At 33.6% G+C, this 21,287-nt stretch overlaps 1 protein-coding gene across 10 annotated transcripts in view; it reads right to left on the bottom strand.

Annotated features, from left to right (window-relative positions):
- The window catches only part of LOC106669202 (mucin-2-like), a 62,372-nt gene extending 42,906 nt beyond the window's left edge, over positions 1-19,466 (bottom strand). For 9 of the 10 annotated variants that reach the window (XM_024226404.1, XM_024226412.1, XM_024226407.1 and 6 more), the window contains exons 1-2: positions 16,288-16,314; positions 16,001-16,059 (exon numbers count right to left, since the gene is read on the bottom strand). In XM_024226404.1, coding sequence (XP_024082172.1) covers positions 16,001-16,039 — 39 coding nt within the window. In that variant the 5' untranslated portion in view covers positions 16,040-16,059; positions 16,288-16,314. Of the gene's footprint in view, positions 1-16,000; positions 16,060-16,287; positions 16,315-19,445 lie in introns of those variants that run through there. The other variant, XM_024226405.1, reaches the window with a different exon arrangement.
- Positions 19,467-21,287: the final 1,821 nt, after the last annotated feature.

Here is a 21,287-nt window from a genome sequence, read left to right as displayed (position 1 = left end):
GGAACTAGAAAAGTACATGAAACCGGAAGCTGCAATGCTTGGGGAACAAAAAACCCTCTTCTGTGAATCTATCATCGTCATTATACAAAAATTTGTTATTGAATGAATTGTATTACTTAAACAATTTAAGCTTTACTAATTGAAAAATAATCCATTTATAAAATCAGAAAACTACTTCAAGAACCATTATTATTAAATTATACAATTTTATTTTAAACTAGAGATTTATATGCACTAATAAAATCTCAAATATTTAATAATATATGCACCGAAAATGTTGAAATATGCCGTATAATTTGCACTAAAAATATTAAAATATGTATGATATTTCTCTACGGAGATTTCAGTATAACTTGTTGACCACGTAGGTTACGTACGACATCTAGACAAATAAATTACTTGGAAGCCGCACACAACACTAAATCTAAACGAACTAAACAGACAAACTTTTCAACACTACTCGACAGATGATCCTAACGTCCAATTAACTACAAACGACTGATATGTACCACGTACTCAAACTTATGTAGACGTATGGTGTCGAACTCTGGGGGGGTCAACGAAACAATATCCTAAGAAAATGTGGTTGAAAATATGAAGAGGACTAGACGACTCTTCTGGTGTATCAAATGATGCTCTTTTCCACAACCCGACTACTTCAAAAAACTAATTTTTTAGGAAAGGCAAAAAACTACACCTAGACTTTTTGGAAATAGGAGCCTAAAAACATACCGGTTATTTCAAAATAATTCTATTGTATAAGTTTGTTGTTAACGTCTTTTTTCCTGGAAAGTTAACTGAAATCCGGATCAAATTTTAGACTTATGTTTTTCTTCCCATTTTCTTGAGTTACCTATTTAAATTTTATTTTTTTAAATACCAAATCAAAATTTCTTGAAAAATATGCAGGATAAAACTAGAATGATTGTACCACGGTGGTATGGGTCGGATAAATATCTGATCACATCACAATCCGTACTTCAATTTTAAGTCTTAATCACGAATAATCTGGATGTCAGTATAGTCTAGTGGATGGAAAAGCAAATTAAATTGTTATCTGCCAAGCTTTCAACCTATTTTAAGGTCATCACTACGGCTAAACAATCTTAAAAATGTCGAAATATTGACATTATTAAGTTTTTAAAAATGTTTCAAATGTCTTTGAACGTATACACTTATGCTGTATACACGTATGCTGCCAAGGACTGTACCGTAGTGAGATGCCTAGTTTGACATGTTTATTGGTTTGTTTTACCTTAAACTATATGCTTATTAATGTTTGTAATATTTTATAATGTTTGTTCTTCAAAACACATTTATGTATTCGTAAATTCTTTTGTTAGTTATGCAAAATAAAATAAATAATTGTTATTTCATCATTGCCTCCTGGTAAAATGCCCGCATATTCAAAATGCCGATCCCATGCCGTGTTCATCTACATGTTCAATTATCTAAATTTACATTGACTCCCATTTAAATTTCAAATAATAGTTTATGACATAATGTTAAGCCAAATAGAAACGATAAACAAAACATTATTTTTGGCTTAAAACCAATGGCGAGGCAATACCTAAAGTTTCTGGAACCGATTTTCAAACTTGACTTCACATGAAAATGTAGACCACTATTTCAAAAATAAAAATGTTATTTGTTAACTTCTTCAAGAAAGTCGTGTTGCACTAAAAACATTTCATTTCTAAATTGAGTAATTTTTTAGAATTCCAGTATGTACATAGGTAAGATGTCACCCTGTGTAATGTTTTGTATTTACGAGGTATAAAATAAATATAAGTAATAAAAATATATAAATAATTACAAGCTTTAAAGCTATTTTTAAATTTATATATAATTTAACATTTTATATTTATGTTTGCAAGGGTACAAATTGCGTTTTCATATAAACTCTAATGTTTAGATGACAACATAGCATGGAGTGTAACTGTTGTACAATATTATTGTCCTTAACTTAGTCATTTTTCATAAATGTCAACGTGAGAAGTTCTTAAGGTGTCCAATTGGGAAATCCTTCCTGCTTAAGACTGAAACGCTGATGGTCCGTAGCTATTATTTCGACATATCTGCGATGAGGTTTGAGCGATTACCCTCCATAACATCGCTTTGCGCGAAACGGGTTTTTTATATACGAACTCTCGCAATACTCTGGAAAGCTGTAATTTAAATGAAAATTTACGTAAGAATTGCAAAGGAACAAATAAGTAAAACGAATTATTCAGTCCTTCCGATTTAAATATTGTTTCTGAGGGCCAAACCGTGTTTCATAAACCGTCTCCAAACGACTGAAGCAACTCGGGCTCCTTAACCTTTGACCGCTTCTGCCCCAACAAAAGCCTCTTATTTATATTCCCAATATTCGATCTCTCTCAGGGAGAAAGAAAAAATGTTTTCGCAAACGTTTCGGCTCATTACCTCGTACCTATTATATTTGTTGCCAAATAGGATTTTAGACACTTCCTTGGGGAAGGTCACGTAATTTTGTTTAAGAAAGGATTTTAATAAGGATGGAGACGTTTTTGGAAGTTCCATTATCTAAATAACATGTCGTGGTAAATTTTTGTGCAGCGAACGGTGAACGGTGCCATTTATATTGCGTCAGTTATGTTTTTACCATAAATTTGTGTGTACTTATATATATAAAACCTTCACACCATTTCAATATGACTAACACTTCGACAATTTTTTCCCCTATTATGGAAAGGTAGTATTCCAAATCTTAAACTCTCCTAAAAGGGCTCGTGGAATTGGCCTGCTGGAGACGCACATACCGTTCCCTGGGCGAGTTTAGCCCCAGATTCCTGTTTTCTCTCATAAATGACAATAACAAATTCCATCTAAGGTAGAGCCTTGGGGTGCCTCCCGGTCGTAGGTGCCGTCTGCCGGGGCTTTTTTTTCCAATCTATGATCAATACGAATTGCCTAGGGTCAAAAAAAATTCTGAACACATTTCTGCAAGGTGAAAATAATTAGTTCGTCAATTTTACTTGATAATAACAGATCAGGGGTTCGATGGCCAAAGGTTTAAGCGTAGATATTGACACAGCGCTCACCACTGTAAGGTAAAAGTCCTGGGTTCGATTCCAGCGCCCCTGCATTCGTACCCGACATACTTGCAAATGGGCTTTTTCTCAAAAACACCGGCACTCCGTAGGTTGATATAACCTCGTAGTTGAAATACCCTCGAAAAATAAAATAAATTCCTGTCGACGTCACAGTATTTACGAACGTTTTAATTTTAAATGATCAGGGCAAATCGAAAACCCTCCGACCTTCCTCCGCTGTTGCGAAGCCTCGTAAAAAATAATAAAACATAACAGATCACTGTTTACTTTTTGTAAAAGCTGATGTTCTTTTTTGATAATCCCTTCAATTTCGAACGGTTCACGTTGTCTATACTTCAAACTGTGTTTTATTTTCCAATTTTGGTTTTCTCATCCCTGTCCTTCGTAAATAGCAAATTTTTATCTACCCGAGTATATACTTTCCTCACATACGTAACAAAAAAAGACGATTCAACTTCCTCCGGATAACCCAAGTTAGAAATTCAGCGATAATGACAGCAAATATTTTTGTTTTAAGTTGTGTTAAGTTAAAATGAAATTTTCGTTCTATTTCTATCAATATGAAAATTATTATTATCACTTATATTAAGTTTCTAATTTTCGGATCTTGCTTCATTTGCAAGGGGCACATTATACGATAATCAGCTCTTAAGCTGTCGAACTTAATATCATAAACAACGATGACAGAGCAATATATCAATTTCAAAATTGACAATCTATCAATAATGGCTATCTCAATCAATGACTTAATAGGCTCGTTAAAGAAACGTTAAAGAAATGTTACTCCAGCCATGTACAGATACTTTAAGACATTATGTTAATTGCAGTTTCGTCTCTTTCTTATTAGTTTAAGCATGTGAAAAATGAGCCTAAATCAGTTAATTTTATACTTTTTTCTGTTCGATTATCGACACTAGTTATAATAATTGTGGTCTGTGAATAGTTGTGCCCTTTCTCTATTCTCTGATAACCGTTTAAGCTGTTTATTTCTATTTATTCTGTTTAAGCTGTTTCTCTCTGTTTAACTGTTTAGCTATGTTTTGCTTACCACGTTCCATCAATAAAATGGCATTTTTTATGTAGTTTATTATTGTAAATCGCATTCCCACGATGGTTAATATTGCGTCATAATTTGCGGACGACAGTTGTATTGCAAAAGACATCTGTATTTCAATAAGCCTCAATATGACAAATGGAGCCACATCAGACACTTTCACTGACAATTTGCCGTCTTTCAATTTTTCGTTCAACAGTATTAAAAGAATAAATGAAATTCTATTCATCTAACTACAATTAACATTTAGCTTGGGAGTATTTTTTACACCATCATCCAACATAGAGAAGTAAATTACATATATCAATAAACACAGGGTTAAATCAACTCTCTAGATTGAGATGGATTTAGTTTGTCATCCATTTGGCATTTAAAACTATTAATATGGCAATTCAGCCTTATCGTTTAGTCGCCGTAAATATTTATAGCGTTTTCGTATGGTCAGTAAAGATACGAATTTTAAAATTGCTTTTTCTTTGTAGGTATTGCAATAAGTATTCGTTCTATGAAGTTATTTATTCAGCTTTACGATTTGTAGAGAGTGGTTGCAGTAAAGTCCTGTATAAGGTTAATTTAGTATTCATGGTAAATGATTATTTGAATATCGTGAGATGCGTTCTCTTGTGACGTAGGTTTTAGAAAAACATTTTCTTTATCGTGCCAACTTTTCGATCTTTATTGAGATCATCTTCAGGGCCTGGAATTTGTAAACATTGTTTAAATTTTACAAATACAGATAGGATTTTAGATTTAAAAAAAATTAATTGGTACAATGCTAGAAAATTTTAGATTTTATTTCTAGATTATTTCTATCTATTTCTAGATTTTATCCAAAATTTTCTAGCATTGTATGAATACATTTTTTTTAATCTAAAATTTTCTAGTATTGTATAAATTCATTTTTTCATCGAAAATTTTCTAGCATTGTATAATTTTTTCACATCCAACATTGTATTTGTAAAATTTAAATGATGTTTATAAATCCCAAGCCCTGATGATGGTCTCAATAAAGATCGAAACGTTGGCACGATAAAGAAAATGTTTTTCTAAAACCTAGGTCACACCAGAACGCATCTCACGATCTCCAAATAATCATTGACTAACGGTCACTAAATACCACACATTCATGTTAAAGACGAATTTCGGTCCTATAGAAGTCTCCCTAATTCTCCAAGTCTTCTCTTAATTTGTTGTCTCTTAAGTCTTGTATGGGGATTGTACGTCATTCCCTGTATTAAGTATAGTCCTAAGTAGTTGACGTGTATTACAATTCGGTATATCTTAGCTATTGACTGGAGGGCAAGACTGTTTTTTTTTTCAACGTGAACGTGCGCACTGAGGACATTCTTCTTCATTCAGTCTTGCCCTCCGGCAGGAAGTCGACGCGGCAAACCACCATCCCATGGTTTTCCACCATTTCACTGCCTGTATAGATCCGGCGGTTGGTTAAAGCAAACATGTTCAGTTTAATGGTCGCAATCTCTTCGGTTTTCAATGTTTTCTTTAACATCCTAGCGCAATGGAACACCTGGCATACCTTCAGGCCAAAATGAGTTCTTACGTCAAAAAGTACTTAGTATCTAGAAAAAAGTGCACTTTCCAAAGTTTGGTGTACCTTGGGTATTCCAGTGGGCTTTCTATTTAGTTGTTCTATTTAGTACATAGAAAACAACCGTCAGGTTCAGCAAAAGTTGTATTGTTAACAACAGTATCTAAATCTCGTCGTGCAAAATGATTCAGTGGATAGATTTTGAGGTAGTAAAATTGCCTGTTTTGTATTTCTTCCCGTCAAGATTTTTTTTACAATTTCTGCCTGAAGCTACTTTATTACTTCCCTGACAGTCGGTCAAATGATGCAATAATGCAAATTTGAATATGAAAATATTAAAAAGAACCTATTTTCAAACACGCTATATTTGTAAACATGAAATATTATTTTTTCTTTTAATGTCGGTTGATATAAAATGCAAGTTTACATTTCATTAGAATCATTATGATCCTATATTGAAAAGTATCCTATATTGTGAATTCCGTTAAATAGACTTTTGCAAGAATAGATCCATAGCTGCTTGACTGACAGGGGAAATTCTAGGCCTCCGTTATCCTAAGGACTAATGTTTTTATTATCGCTGACAATTAATCATTTAGATGTGGGAGCCAGAAAGTCGGTCTCATTTGTAACGCAGCCTTCAAAAGACTTCCTCAGCTTTTATTTATTTAGCTGCCCGTTGCAGAACATCAAAGAAAGTGAGAGCTTCAAATTGTAGTTTTTTTTTAAAGTTTATTTTTCTTAATTATTCTTCCGTTGATTTTTTTTTATATGACACCCTGGATAGAACTATTTCACACAGTTCGTGTTTAGTTTGTTCAGATGAGAATCACCTGTTACATTAAGATTGGGTTCTCAGATTAATTATAAGAACACCATTTGTTTTCTCATATTTTTGCTTTTCAGGCTTATGCGAGCATTTCAAAACCCAGACTTAGATAATTTACTTGGAAAAATGTATCGTGGGAAAATTAAATTATCAAACGTGCACGACCAGATAGGAACTATACATGAAACCAAGAAGATTTCGATTACGAAAGCTTTTTAGATAATGCCAACTTAATTTATTGTAGCAAAAAAAGTATTGTTTTTATTTCTATTGTTTTCTGTACAAAAAACTACACATTTAATAATATGTTGTTAGTGAAAGACCTGGTAGCAACATGTCAGACTACGGAGATGAGGATGGTGGAGAGGAGCAGGCCATCGCCGGAACTCTCAATATTCTGGATTGTTGATTGAGGTTTAGGGTTGGGTTAGGAGGTCACGCGGCCCGTGTTTCAGATGCGGAGAGGATCGTTAGAATGGTACGTTGAAGGGAGGGCTCGTGGATTTGCGTGGGAAGTTGAAGTTGGAAACCTTGGAGTGGAAGCAATTAGATAATGACTGTCACAAATTGGATATCTAGGTTTTTGTGGATGGCATGGTTGGTGACAAAGAAGGGAGCGTTGAGGATGCGACGGAGAAATTTTGATTGAAGGGATTGGATTCTTTGGATGAATAATGGATTGGTTGAACCCCACAGCTCGGCTGTAAGTCCAAATTGGTCTTATCAGTGTCTTGTACATCGTTAGTTGGTTGTGTGTACTTATTGTAGGTTTGGGTCCACGTAGTCCAATTTTTTTTTTAATATGATGTTCCATGTAAGTGTGCTGTCCAAGTAGAACCCAAGGTAGCGAATTTGCAAAACCAAATGTAAAATACTATGAGACAACTCTAGTTTATTATCGGTTAAGTTTAAAAATCTCTTTCAATGATCCTTGTAGAGAAGTAAACTTCGAGCACAAATTTTAAAACGCCTGGAACATACGAATGATTCAATTGACGACTATGTAGGGACACGCCATGGCTCTTAATGGTGAACACATAGTCAAAGAATAAAATTATATGCTAGTAACTTATGATAAGAAGCTAGGAAGATTTAGCGTTTATTGCTTCAACCGCTGAGATTTTATTGGAGTCTGTCAGGGAGATCGGCTTAAATATGAAAGGTGTGATCTGTTTTCTTTCATTTTTAAACAAACAAATAGTGTTAATTTTACCTTGAATACACAGTGAAACATTATTCATTCATTAATCAGTATTCTCATTTTTGGAACGGTACAATAACTTTGGTATATAATTTTATAAACTTAAAAAAAATCACCTTGCTTACTACGCTAATTTTATTCGAAAGTATTGCATAAGATCAGCGGCAGTCATAATCTGTTATTCCCTGTAAATTCCCACTAGGATAAAAGAAGAGGAGAAAAAAGGAAAGGGACAATAATGAAAAATTGCCTCGACTTCCTCATTCTCCAACAGAAACAAGACGGCGGGATTTCAAAATTATCAAAGGCATTGATGGCATTGGCAATATTATCAAAGATATCTGAAACGGCACAAACGAAACTGAATCATCTTGATGTGCCGAATATGAACTCGTCAATATCCTCTAAATTCTGCTTATAACATTTATTGTAAACATTTTCCTCTTTTATGTGCATTTGCAACTACATAGAATTAACTAAAATAAATATGACGGCTATGTTAAAATAATTTACTTTATAGTCCTGAGCGGAAAAGTCACTCAGTAGTGACACTTCCATGTATGTATATATACGTCCCCTTTGTCACTAATCACTTAGGATGAGATCACGGGGCCACTGAGGCTTCGGTCAGGGTCGACGACTATCCGAGCTGAGAAAAGTTACTATGGAATCGCGTTGAACAGTGAGTAGAGAATGCAATTTGTTATGTCGGGATTATACGGCGTGGAAACGTAAGGGACGTTAATGTCATGGGAAGAGACAAAGGAAGGACAAATATGTGTGTGCAATACCACGGAGTATTTTGGACAAAAAGGATTATATTTTATAAAAGTTCGATGCTTTGGCTGAGCAGATAGAGATAAGTGAGTTGACAGACTAAGTCAAAGTTCTAGTAGTGTGACGGAGAATAGTGGTTTGCTAGTGAGGTGTTGTCGTCTGTCTAACAGCCGAGAGAGAAGTTTCATCTATTAAATTATTCTCGTATCAGTGTACGATGGCTATGAGGATGTACAGTCCTAACTAGGGAACATAATCAGTCGTGGGTAGTTTGTTGAGGACTACAGCAGTAAGGTCGCCGTAGTGTAAAAGCATTGGCGTTCATTTTCGTTGACTATGTATTAGAGTATAGGGTCACATATAACATCTTGGAGAACTCTTACCCCTGTGGGATGGATGAGCAATGAGAACAGCACGTTACCCTGAAGTAATGGTCAGCAAGTCTACCTTGCTTCAGGATGAGATACAAAATAGTGATGAGAATGTATTTGAGTTTACAATGTCTCCAGCATGTCAAGCAGTCTTCTATAATGAGGTGATAACCTCTAACGGGTTTTGAGGTCATGGTGAAGAATAAGATTGGAAACAGAAGCGTTTGCAAGAATTGTATGTATGTATAGTCCAAAGTCACGATCACAGTTAGTCTTATGTACAGGAACACCATTTAGGATGCGAACTCAAGGATGGTAAGGTGAGACTGTAAGAAAGAAACTACAAGGACAGAATTGTAGTATCGTCTGCAAATGAGAACAGGCCATTGGAATGATTAGGGATGCGAGCAGTTTATACTAGGTAAAGTATAGTTACAATACTAGGGGGACTCCTAACCGGGATGGGTAGATAGGTGAGTGGTAAAAACCCGTAATCAGGGATGACCAGCGAGAACCATATCATTGGAATTTTATTGGGTGGGAAACTTAAGGGATGCTGAGATCGTGGTAAATAGTAAGATTGGGCACATATGTAGAAACGTGTAATACACCGTCGTGTTTTAGCAGGATTGGATTCAACAAGAGTTGAATGTTTAGACTGAGACCCATGTAACTACATTGTAAGTTCATGTCGATTTGAGTTGCGTTGTAGATTAATAATTTGGTACTGAGACATACTTTCAATCGTCGAAAGGGATGTTTGAGTCGTCTATTAGGTGCTTTTCCTGTAGGGCTACTGTGGGGATTCCAGGTGAGTCATTTGACGATGAAGCCCTACAGATCACAGTTAGTCTGGGTAGAAGGATAAAAGAGGAAGGATAGCTAACCGTAGTATCTTAAGCTTCAGCTCAAAGACAATAAGGTGAGGGAACGAATAGCCAGATCAGGATGGCAGTAACATATGTAAATGAGAACAGGGAAATATTTGAATGATTAGCGATATCAGCAGAATATTTCAAGCTTCCTCCTGGACTTGGCAGATGTGTGAGTGGGAAGAACCGTATGTTACCAAGAAGTAACACACGGTAGTACTTTAGGACGAGATAGTAGCCTTGCGCAATGTTGAGTAAGTCCGCGTAGTGAACTTTTTGTTCTCAAAAGAGGCGATAACGTCTAAAATGCAGTGGCATTGCTTAACTAGGGATTGTAGGTGTTGTAAATCGAACTAATGATCAGAGAAAATGAAGGAAAACAAGACGATGCGCATTACCACGAGAAAGAATCCAACAGCAATCAATCCAAAAGCGAAAAAATGCCAGATAGCGTTCAATTTATAAACTATTTTTACAAGGTTGTTAAAAATAAATTTAAAAATTCTGGCATATTTATGATGTAAAAAAATGTCGAGGTTACGTATTTGGACGGTTGAATTTGCGAGTATTACAAGTTATCTTAGTAAATTTAGTTAGTTTTGACGCTTTGTTTCATTTCTCCACCTCGATTTCTCTTTAGTTTTTTAAATTAGTTAATATCAGCTTAGTTGTTGTTATTCATGGAACAAAACCAGACGTTGACGTTTTTTAGACTGTTTTCTTAAAACGTTAACATTTTAAAATCCGAAAAAATTATCCTTGGCAGATGAATTTCTTGCTCAACCCCGGTGCTCATTTATGATCATATTTGTCGAAAAAAAAAATCGTTGGGTAATAAAGATCGAAATCGTTGGGTGTATCTTTGGAATCGAAACGGTCTCACAGGCCTTTAGTATCGCTTTGTCAACGTTGTCAAACCGTTTTTCTATTTTGTTTCAAAATTGTTTCAGTAAGATGCATATAAATAAAAGTAATATATGTACTTGTGTCTTCTTAATTCACTTTTTAATTGTTTCATTAAAATAATAAATATCATTATCCGGGATTTTCGATGAAACCCCCCTCGCTATCATTATCCAGGATAATGGAGGTTTTCCTGTATTTTGTTAAATATCAACAAACAGCGATACCCTGGCACCCTCACTTTCTAAACAAATAAATTGTTACACACTTGTTGAACTTTAAACACTTTTAACGGGTAAGAACAAAAGGTCGTTTTGTGATTATGCTACGCTTAGAGGATAGTCGAATCGTGATCGGTTTTTCTAGGATATGCACGTTATAATTTCTCATAGAATACGACTCAAGTTTAGATGTACATCGTTGAACCTTCAATTTACCAGATAATTAACTGTCAGTTAATTAAATGTTCCGTGAATTTTTACCCTTACAGTCTATAACAACGAAAATCCTTTACGTACTGGTAAATTACATTTAAATCTTCAAATTGCAATATATACGAATTAAAAACCTTTATATTACATATTAATTTCGGTAAAGTAGTACAGTAGTATAAAATCATTTTATTGAATTTCTTTTACATCGAAGATTTGTGGGAAAATATTAAACTATCCTATATGAGGATGACACCTGCTCTTAGAAGCTCTGAAGAAGGGCCTGTGGTAAGACCGAAAAGAAAATCAATGATTTTTTTAAAAAATCAAAAACGCTGATTTTGGCGATTTTATGATTTTTATGAGTTCAACATTTTTACATCCAACCTAGGATTCAAAAAGAAATTAATGACAAAAGAAGAGAAAAACCGAAAACACCTAGAGACCAGGTTATTTTAGATTTTATGTTGTTTAATAATTTAAAAAAATATCCTATCATTCATTTATTTATATTCTTCTTTTGCATATTTTGATCGTTTGTGATATTGAAATTGTTAGGTACTAGGAAATTAAAGCTCTCCGAAACATTTTTATGACAAGAACGTCGTATGGGCAACATGAAATACATTAATTAATATCAATATAATTGAAAAAACATTTTAAAAAATTAAAAACCAATAATAAGATAGCCTATCAATTAAAAGGGTGTGTTTTCGTCAATTAAGCCAGAGAATGAATGTTTGCCCTTCATCATGCCGTATAGTCTCGCTAGATGTTCAAGTTTTGTTGGAGGAAAGAGTTCAATATATTTTTGAAGGTTTTCTTTTGATTTTAGAAAATCATAACACTTTTTCCACGCAAGAACTTTTTAAAAATAAATTTAAATTAATTTAAAACTTTTTAATGTAAGGGTAAAAATGAAAACCACCTAATTTTGGAGTTCCCCTTCAGTTTACCTCGGTTTTATAATAAAAATACTTATTCGTAATATAATGTATTACTTTAGATATAAAACCTCCTTTTAAAGTGTGGAATTTTTTGGAAAAACCGTTAACAGTCTGCGGAAGTCAGGAAGCATTTTTGCTGCAGGAACGATCGAACAGGGATAGTTTCTGTCTTTAGATTCCATATGGTAGGCATACTTGCTTCTGTGCTATGTTGAAATAATAAATTCGGCTTACGTAAACATTTAACACATGTGTATTACGAGGGCTTGTAATTGTTTATATTTAAAATTTTATAATCAAAAAATGTAAAATCACCAGTTTTTGGTGTCCTCAGTTTACCTCAATATTTAAGATAGTTTTATAATTAAAATCATAATTCCTCTTAAGTGTATGTAAGGTAAAAAAGTGATTTCAAAAAGGTACAATTTCTTCACCACTAGCAATGTGTCTGTCGGGTACATCAGTGAAATAAGAATCAAGAGGAAAGAACAGTGGAAAAAGGATGTCTCTGTCTTTAGATTCCACACGGCACAACAACTTGTTGTATATATGTTATGATCAACAAACAAATTCGCCTGAATTGAATAGCTAACATTTATGTAATTTTTACTTGTGGGTATTTTTATAGTCCTGTGGCTATTTTGCATATTAAAGACAAGAAAAGTGAAAACTTTTATAATTGTAAATATAAAACTGTTTTTCTTTACTGCAAGAACCGTAGAAAAGAGATAATTTTTAGTCTTTAGATTCCATATGGCTCATCTATCTGCTCTATGTTATGTAACGTTCATAAATTCACGTTTGTTTTAACATTTAACATTTATTTTATTCTTACATGTACGTATTTTTGTAGGCTTTTAACTTTTTTCTGTATAAAAAAAATGAAAATCACATTTGGGTCATCAGTTTACTTCGCCATATTATATGATTTTATAAAGAAAATCATTTCTATCGTGTATTATTTTATGTATTAGAAGTGCCTTAAAGAAAGGAAAAGTTGGTTATCGAAAGCCCTTGGTATTTTGTCCGTCGTTGGTACGTACGGTCGAAGTTGAAGTCACGAAGGCAAGAAGGTCCAAAAGGGAAAAGGAAAAGCACATCGTGATTTCGCCGTCTGTCAAATCGTGAATAAAAACGAATAAATAGTATTAATTGCCCTTTAATTTTTTTTTAACTCCATGTTGAATCAATTTGACATTTAGGGGGAAAGAGTCAAGGATTAGGTACGTTTTCCCTGTATGCTTTTCATGGATTTTCATTTGAGAGTCATCGCATAAAATGAGCCAATGCCATCATGCAATTCCCTAAACTAATATAAAATATTTATATTCTTTACATAATTAATTATTCAAAGTAAATTCAGATATATTTGATTTTTCCTTTAGAGTAGTAGGGATTTCCCTCTTTTGCAACGTACAAATTTTTGTCAATTGTGTTCCATCTCTTTTTTCTTGAATATTTTTGTTTCTAATGTTCAGTAAAAGAATTCTCAGGGGTATGGTAACAAGGTCTTCATTTCTCAGGAATGCTTTTCTTAGGTACAACAGCCTTTTTCCTATCTTATTTTGCTTCGGTATCCTCCAGACATAGTCGATATAGTCATTTGTTAATTGACCATTTTTTTACGTCATATTAAATACTTGCTAAAAAAGTGTTTTTAATACCTGCAAACCTTAAAATTACCAAATTACTGTTAAAAATTCCCGAAATATTGATAAAATAATATCCAAATATACTCATCGAGAATCGCGGTGGTTGAATGGTTGGGAGTCCGTTTTTGGCACTCTAGCGGTTCTGGGGATAATAAGCCCTACTTCATGACTGGAATTAATTTCCTTATGGAGATATAAAAAAAATTATGCAATACTTACATTAAAACTGTACACCATAAATAAATAAGTGCTTAAAATAATATTAAAATTAAATACATAATGACAACTCGTTATTTTATTTTTATTTCGTTTCTTTGTTAATTCTCCACTATTTGCACGGAAATCCTTGCCATTGTCATTCTTTAACCTTGTATGATCTTACAAAATTTAATTAAACAAGCAGTAAGAATCAGTATGTATGTAATTAATTTTTATTTAATAAAAAAAAATTTAATCAGGTTTAGTGATGAACTAAAATCTAAAATCTAATTGATGAATCTAAAATCGACTGTCAGAGGCTTCGGAGATGTAAAAACATTTATACGGAACCAAATGAAATTTATTCCTCGAGGGAATATTAAATTTCAATTTACCACTTAAATGTATGATGCTGTTTATTAAGTAAGATAAGATCATCTTGTTTGGAATGAGTCAGTCGTGTTTTAAAAAGTAAAATACAGATGGGAAGAATGGCACTCCCCGTGTCTTCACCATGTCCTTTGACCCACTGCATAATCGTCAAGCCACTTTCCAAATCTCAACTGTTTCCTTTAGATATATTATCTTCAAAATGAATTTATTTTTCTTGAGTTATAGAGCTAGGAAATAAACAGATTTTTAAGAAAGACCAAATCGAGCTGTTTTCGAATTATGGATGTCAACATACGACATTTATCATCGAAATTATATGCCATTTTTAGTGTTCGAACTCTGTGCCACTTGGGTTTACGACGTGCTGTCGTTTGAAGAATATTTTTAAAGCGAAAGTAATCCCCGTTCAATACCTGTAACATCAAGTGACGAAATGGTCGTCTTCAAAATAGCAAAAGGGTGTAATTTTATTATTGCAAAACGTCCTAATAAGTCCGGCCTTTGCCACAATTAAATACGGATTTACATTTGCGCCTTTTCTCACGGCCAGCATCAGGTTTTAAAAACAATGTTGCCTGTGTAATTGTGAAAATGAAAGTGAATGTGAGAATCCACGGCTTGAAGAATGCAATTACCAGTTGGAATAAAGATTATCATTTTTTTAGGAAAAAGTGTTTAGCAAAGTACAAAACAAATAAAATTCCTGCAATTCTGGGCATTATTTATATAATAACGTTTTGCTATAATTTTTAGACATCTATGGAATTTAAAGAAGAGGAGGTAAAACAAATTTCGATGACGCCAAGCATATGAAATTGTGTAGTTACGTACAGATCAATTATCTTAAATTGTAAACTTCAAAAATACCCAGAAGGAATTTGTCATATTATCTGAAATAATTGCCTATAAGAGCTGGAAAGGCTGAAAGTGTATTCAAAATAATATGTACAAACATACACAATGAACACAAGTTAGTGCGGAGAAGGCCAAAATACCAATTTTTTCAAGTCAGTCGAGGTTTGTCAAAATGTATAAAAATAGTACAGACATAATATATAGTATACAGTGTGTATAAGACAAATATTATCCGTATTAGAAGTTCTCATGGTAATACCACAAACAAACTGTCAATATTATTATTTGTTTTTTGTTTGTATTATATTTGTGTTAAAAAAATCATTTGATTTATTAATGGTTTAATAACGTGTAATATTTTATTTACAGGTTTTTTTGTCGTAAAATTACTAAATTGTTTAAAATATCTGCGTGCGGACTATTATTTTAAAATTTTGAAAATGTCCTACAATGCAATGTTTAAATTCGATTAATTATTGCTAAAAAATTAAATAACACATATTTCTAGTAGAAAAACAATACATATTTATTCATTACTATAACATATTTACAAAGAGTATTTATAAAATTAAACGTTCAACATTTACCCTTCTTAAGATATTAATTAGTGCAAAAAAATGAAGGTGTTCTGTCTAATTTTATATTTTAGTTTCTATTAGCCAAGGCCACGAGCAATGATCGAGATGTCCATGCCTTGGAACTAATAAGATAAATGTTCTTTAATTTTAATACTGCTTTAATTTTAACAAAGTTCCTTTTTTTGTCTTTTGGGCCAATATTTAATTTTCCATGTATTTTTATTTTGACAGTAATTGTTAAGCAGTACGTTTTGATTTTAAATCGTTGGGAGGTAAACACATGTAAGAATGTAAAAATATTTCAAATTCTTACCTGCAGAATCGTCAGTAGAAAGATGAGTTGGCGATACATTTGGCCGCCGCGCTCCTTACCTAAAAAACACGGATTTAAATATTTTAACTAGCAAACAAATTTCTTCTAATTAACTATTAACCAGGCCGATGTCAATGAGTAACAGAATGAAAATGTTCCCAAATTTTAATTAAATTTAAAATAAGTAAACAATTTAGAAAAATATTCGAGATTAAAAAAATTAAAGTTTTAACGTGATTATATTATTCGTCTTTAGTCTCTTTTCATAGTCGTGAAAGAAGACTCACTTATGGGAAGATGCGGCGATGTTTTGAGAGAAGACAGTGCAAGTGAAAGTATTTATAGTGATGTTGGTACAATATGCCCTACCACCTTGCCCCTACCACCCCCGAGATGGGAAAAATGTATTCGAATAATGGTTTTACCTTTAAACTTTGAAACACGGAATTTCGTCGTTCACAGAAGTCCTTTGGTTTGTATTCGTCCGGAGAGCGAGACCCGTTACGCACGCGGGTTCATGACTCAAGTTTTTGAACAGGTGAACTATTTATTTACTTTACAATGAAATGAAAATTTAGTCAAACCTATTTTCATACTGGTCACATGTTTCACTTTCAACTAGTTTATCTTACTACTACTACTAGTGATTTGTTCCACCCCGTTATGCTGAATCAATATTTATCACTTACAGATCGTGGCTGTTGGTCTGACATACAGCAAATAAAGCTAGAATGAAAACGTCAAGAGGACAACAACCATAAATCGTAACGACCTTTACCACAAACTTTTGTGTTATTCAAAAAGAATATAAATGAATAATTTACCAGATTGTCGTCCTTTAGAGTAAAAAAAGTATATAAGTAAATAAGTTCATCTCAACCAAAAACTTTAGATGAAAATAATAATTAATTGGAATAATTAATATGGTCAATTATAACCATTAAACAAATATGGATTTAAGCAAAATAAAAAATAAAAGTATGCTTCTAGAAAATTTTGTTGGCAGAGAGCAAAACAATATTTGTTAAAAATTATGTGAGGTGATTAGTGACCGTTAATCGATAATTATTCAGAATTAGTGAGATGCGGTCTGGTGTGATGTAGGTTTCAGAAAAACATTTTCTTTATCGTGCCAACGTTTCGATCTTTATTGAGATCATCTTCAGGGCCTGGGATTTACAAACATTTATTTAAATTTAACAAATACATGTAGGATGTTGAAAAAAGTGATTTTATACAATGCAAAATATATTTTTTATGTTCAATCAAAGTATTTCTACTCACTCAAAATTGTGCCATTCTTGCGTGTCGTGTCGAGAGTGCCAGTGAGATCTCAATAAAGATCGAAACGTTGGCACGATAAAGAAAATGTTTTTCTGAAACCTACATCACACCGGACCGCATCTCACGATTTCTGAATAATTAAGTTAGAAATTAAGTTTTTTAACATTAAAAAAACTGAAGGTCTGCTTATTATTTTTGTTTTTAAGTAAAAATTAACAAATACACAATAATTTATAAATCCGAAATGTCTTTTTTAACAATTACAATTATTGTAAGCTTATGAAGATTTATTGAACTGATACTGGGCCAGTCTACACTCGCGGATTTTGATGTTGCTCAAAGGAATTTCGGCTTTGCATCATCATCAGTAAGTGCCCAGTGTCGGTTCAACATGCGCTCATTCACTCGCCTAACACTACCAACCATCATGAATCATAATAATCGTTGTAACGTACTACTGACACTTCTTCTCAAAAATTATTCAACGTAGGAAAATAAATTATCATTTTTTTAGCATGGGCTCTATTTTCGAATATTGCAATCATTACAATTAAATTCACTAATTTTGTGGTCCGCTTGACCAATTAAATCATTACAATTAATTAAGGTTTTTAGTTGAGATGAAAAAAAGTTAATGGCACGAGAGGGATTCGAACCCACGACCTTCGGCTAGATACGCCGCTGCTCTACCACCTGAGCTATCGTGACCTCGATCCACTCGGACATCAACTCCCCATCTCACACCCAGCAGCGGCGTATCTAGCCGAAGGTCGTGGGTTCGAATCCCTCTCGTGCCATTAACTTTTTTTCATCTCAAACTAAAAACCTTAATTAATTATAAACCATTACAATGTTTTTTCGATTTCTTGAAACATTTAAACGATTAATTTTTGTTATTTTCATTTGCACGTTCATGAAGTCTATTCGAAGTTATGAAAGAAAACCTATTTAAAATCCGAACAAAAAACAATTTCTGATTTAACGTATTAGGTTTTTTAAACGTTGTTCTGAACCGATCTTGAAATGGTTTTCGCCATTTTTCTTGAGGTCTAATTACGAAGTGTAGCGTACTCACTGGCGACCTTAGCAATTTTTCATATGCCAAACATAAATTTTATTTCCCATATCCTAAAAGCGTGTTCTCGCCATCCAACTTTTGTTAATCAATAGCTTATCCAGTGAAACTTTTTTAGTTAAAATTCCGTTCAAGTCTAGCACTTTAAAGTTGAAGGAAGACTTGAACGATTCATCAACTAAATTTGAACAACGAAAGTTGGAAGCGTTATGAATCAGTTTTGTTTCACACGTTAAAATAAAAGTTGTTTAGCTTTCGGTTTTCATATCATCACATCCTCAGCAATATCTGACAATTTGCATTTTTCTTTGTGTTAGAACTCAACGAGTTTTCTCTCACATCTTTTTTTATATGCTCATCAAGTCAATTTTATCAAAGGCATTAATGCCAACACTCATGTATTAAAACATACAGATTAAAGAGAAAATGCATTAGGTCTATTGGCAAAGAAATGGAAATTACCGGATTTACTAATACAAAATTAAGACGTCTGCCTGTTGCCTAGGATTACAAGACTACGCGGCGCATTTGGCACATAAGTTGCCGACATTTATGATTTATGAAGCCGTGGCCAAATGATGACTATAATTAAATATGCGAGAAAAAATGCGTTCAGGTTCAGTCGAAAAAAAAATTGAAATTGCCAGACTTTCTATCGCAGATTTGAAGTACATGTATTAGAAAGAGAATTATATTCAAATAGACGTAGAATCTTAAGACTTAAGGGACGATTTTCTGGAAAAAATTCTTAAGTAATGTTTCATCACTTCCAGAACGCCTGCTGTTAACCCGATCTTATCCAGCAACCTCTGACATCCACGAACAATTTGAATTTATCAAAGACTAGTGAAAAAAGCAGACGACAATGAGAAAAAATGTACCAATAGTATATCTTCATTGAAAAACAGACTTGCTATCCACTGTAAATACAACAAGGAGGTATATATAAACTTCCAGTGAAGTCAGATACTGAAATACGGAGCGGAACTGTCGGGTTCCACCAAGCCAATCTAACCCAGCGTATTCGACGCTTCCAATCAAAAGTGCTCAAACGGCTTGTCCAAAGCTACTTAGTGTATCACTAACCTTATTGTTTACAATGACAAGTTCCAATCGATTCTAACCCTTTAAGATTACACCTTCGCATTCAGAGAACCTCCCAAACCGCCTTACATTGCGATGCTCTCGAGTCCTTCTCGCCCCTTATCCGCACATACTGATTGCCATGGCTTGTTTCTCATGTGTCCTCCAGGTGCAGTACTGGCCATAGTTTCAGTTTTGTGACCAGGAAATAAAAAACATACACGCACATATTTATAACAGTTATAGAGTTTGAATCTCTCGCTCACGCGACCGGTACCTGATTAGATTATTATTTTCGCAGTGTCTTAGGTTCTATTTACTGTTTTAAATATTACAACATATAATAATACTCCTATTATACGTCTGGGTACCCTGACACATAGGTTTGGAGAGTAAGGAAAGGCGGACGAAGCGGCGCGGCCGGAAAGTCCAAACCTACGCAATGATCTTCAACGTACCACGCAGCCGGCAAGGAACCCTTCACGAAGATCAAGTTTGTGCGACCTTCCATAGAAATGCCTGCCCAAACCATAACACCACCACCTCCATAGTTTCTCAGGAGTGAAAATGTTACGAGGATACATCGCTCTCCAATTCTTCTCTTCTCTTGGCTGTCAGAAGACCTCAAACTAAACCCTGATTGACAAGATTTTAGGCCAGTCTTGCTCAGACCAATTGATGTGGTTTCTTGCGAACTTTAACCGAGCTGTTCTGTGCCTTGTCAGAAGTTCTGTACCACTGGCAGGCCTCACACTCTTCTGAGAGTCTTCGCCTTTCAGTGCGTAAACTGACATTAACATTTCTAACTTGTTGAAGTCATTGCTTCATCTCAACTGCCGTGAAAAGCCGATTAGCGGTACACTAGAAACAATAAAACGAGATGTGACTTGATGGCTGACCTGATCCTTGATGGATTGCCTCTAGTGTCTTGGCAGCGATTGAAGACCTTTCGGATAGTTGTTCCAGGAATTTTAAGGACCCTGGCCAGAAACGCTTAACTTATTCCATATTCCAACAATGCTATGATTCTAGCCGAATCTATATTATTTAAAACATCACTCAAACAAATATGAAATTTAAAAATTGTACAACATAAAAAATTAAAGCTCAGGAACGTTAGAAAGAAGCTTACAGAAAAACCAACAAAGATTGACTATTCAAAGATTTATTTACAAAATCTGATTGTAAATACAAGTGGGGAATTTTATCTATTTTTTATTTACCTCTAATCCTTTAAAACGGACCATATATTGTTGTAAGATAAGAAATGGATGATTGTCTAAACGATAATTTAAAATATTAAGGGTAGCCACTTTTTTACATCTCAGTGTAGTTATTAGCGAATGTGTAGTGTGAAATAGTGCTCAATATTTCACCAGAAAAGAAAAAGAAAAGTGGAAAACTTTTGCCGCATTAAGTAAAATTGTACCTTAACAGGTATAATTCTAGAAGCTGCGTATGGATGTTCAGACTCGTACCCAATCTGTAAATTTTACAGCAATTATTTAATCAGCTAAATGTAGCCTTAAAGTCGAGAAAAGAATCGACACAATAGGAAGAAAATATTTCTCAACCTCGCTTAAGGGGGTAAAAGTCGCAACACTTTACTAAAACTTTGAAGTTTTTCCTTGTTTAATATTATCTAAATTGAAGAAATAAATTGCCTTTAGACTATAAAGAATAATTATTTAGAAAATGTATGTACATAAGAATAATTAGTTACAATAATAAAATAAATAAAAGAACTGTTTTCATTTTAAAAATAACAACCAAACGAAATATAACTACGTATGTCAAAAAAAAATATCTTTCTTCAAAAGTACACGTTTTAAATAATTTACAAAG

Source organism: Cimex lectularius, unplaced genomic scaffold (genome assembly GCF_000648675.2).
Source record: "Cimex lectularius strain Harlan isolate CLEC.00 unplaced genomic scaffold, Clec_2.1 scaffold28, whole genome shotgun sequence".
Classification (NCBI taxonomy): Eukaryota; Metazoa; Arthropoda; class Insecta; order Hemiptera; family Cimicidae; genus Cimex; species Cimex lectularius.
The sequence above is the reverse complement of the archived record's forward strand: the minus strand, read 5'-3'. Positions and strand labels throughout refer to the sequence as shown.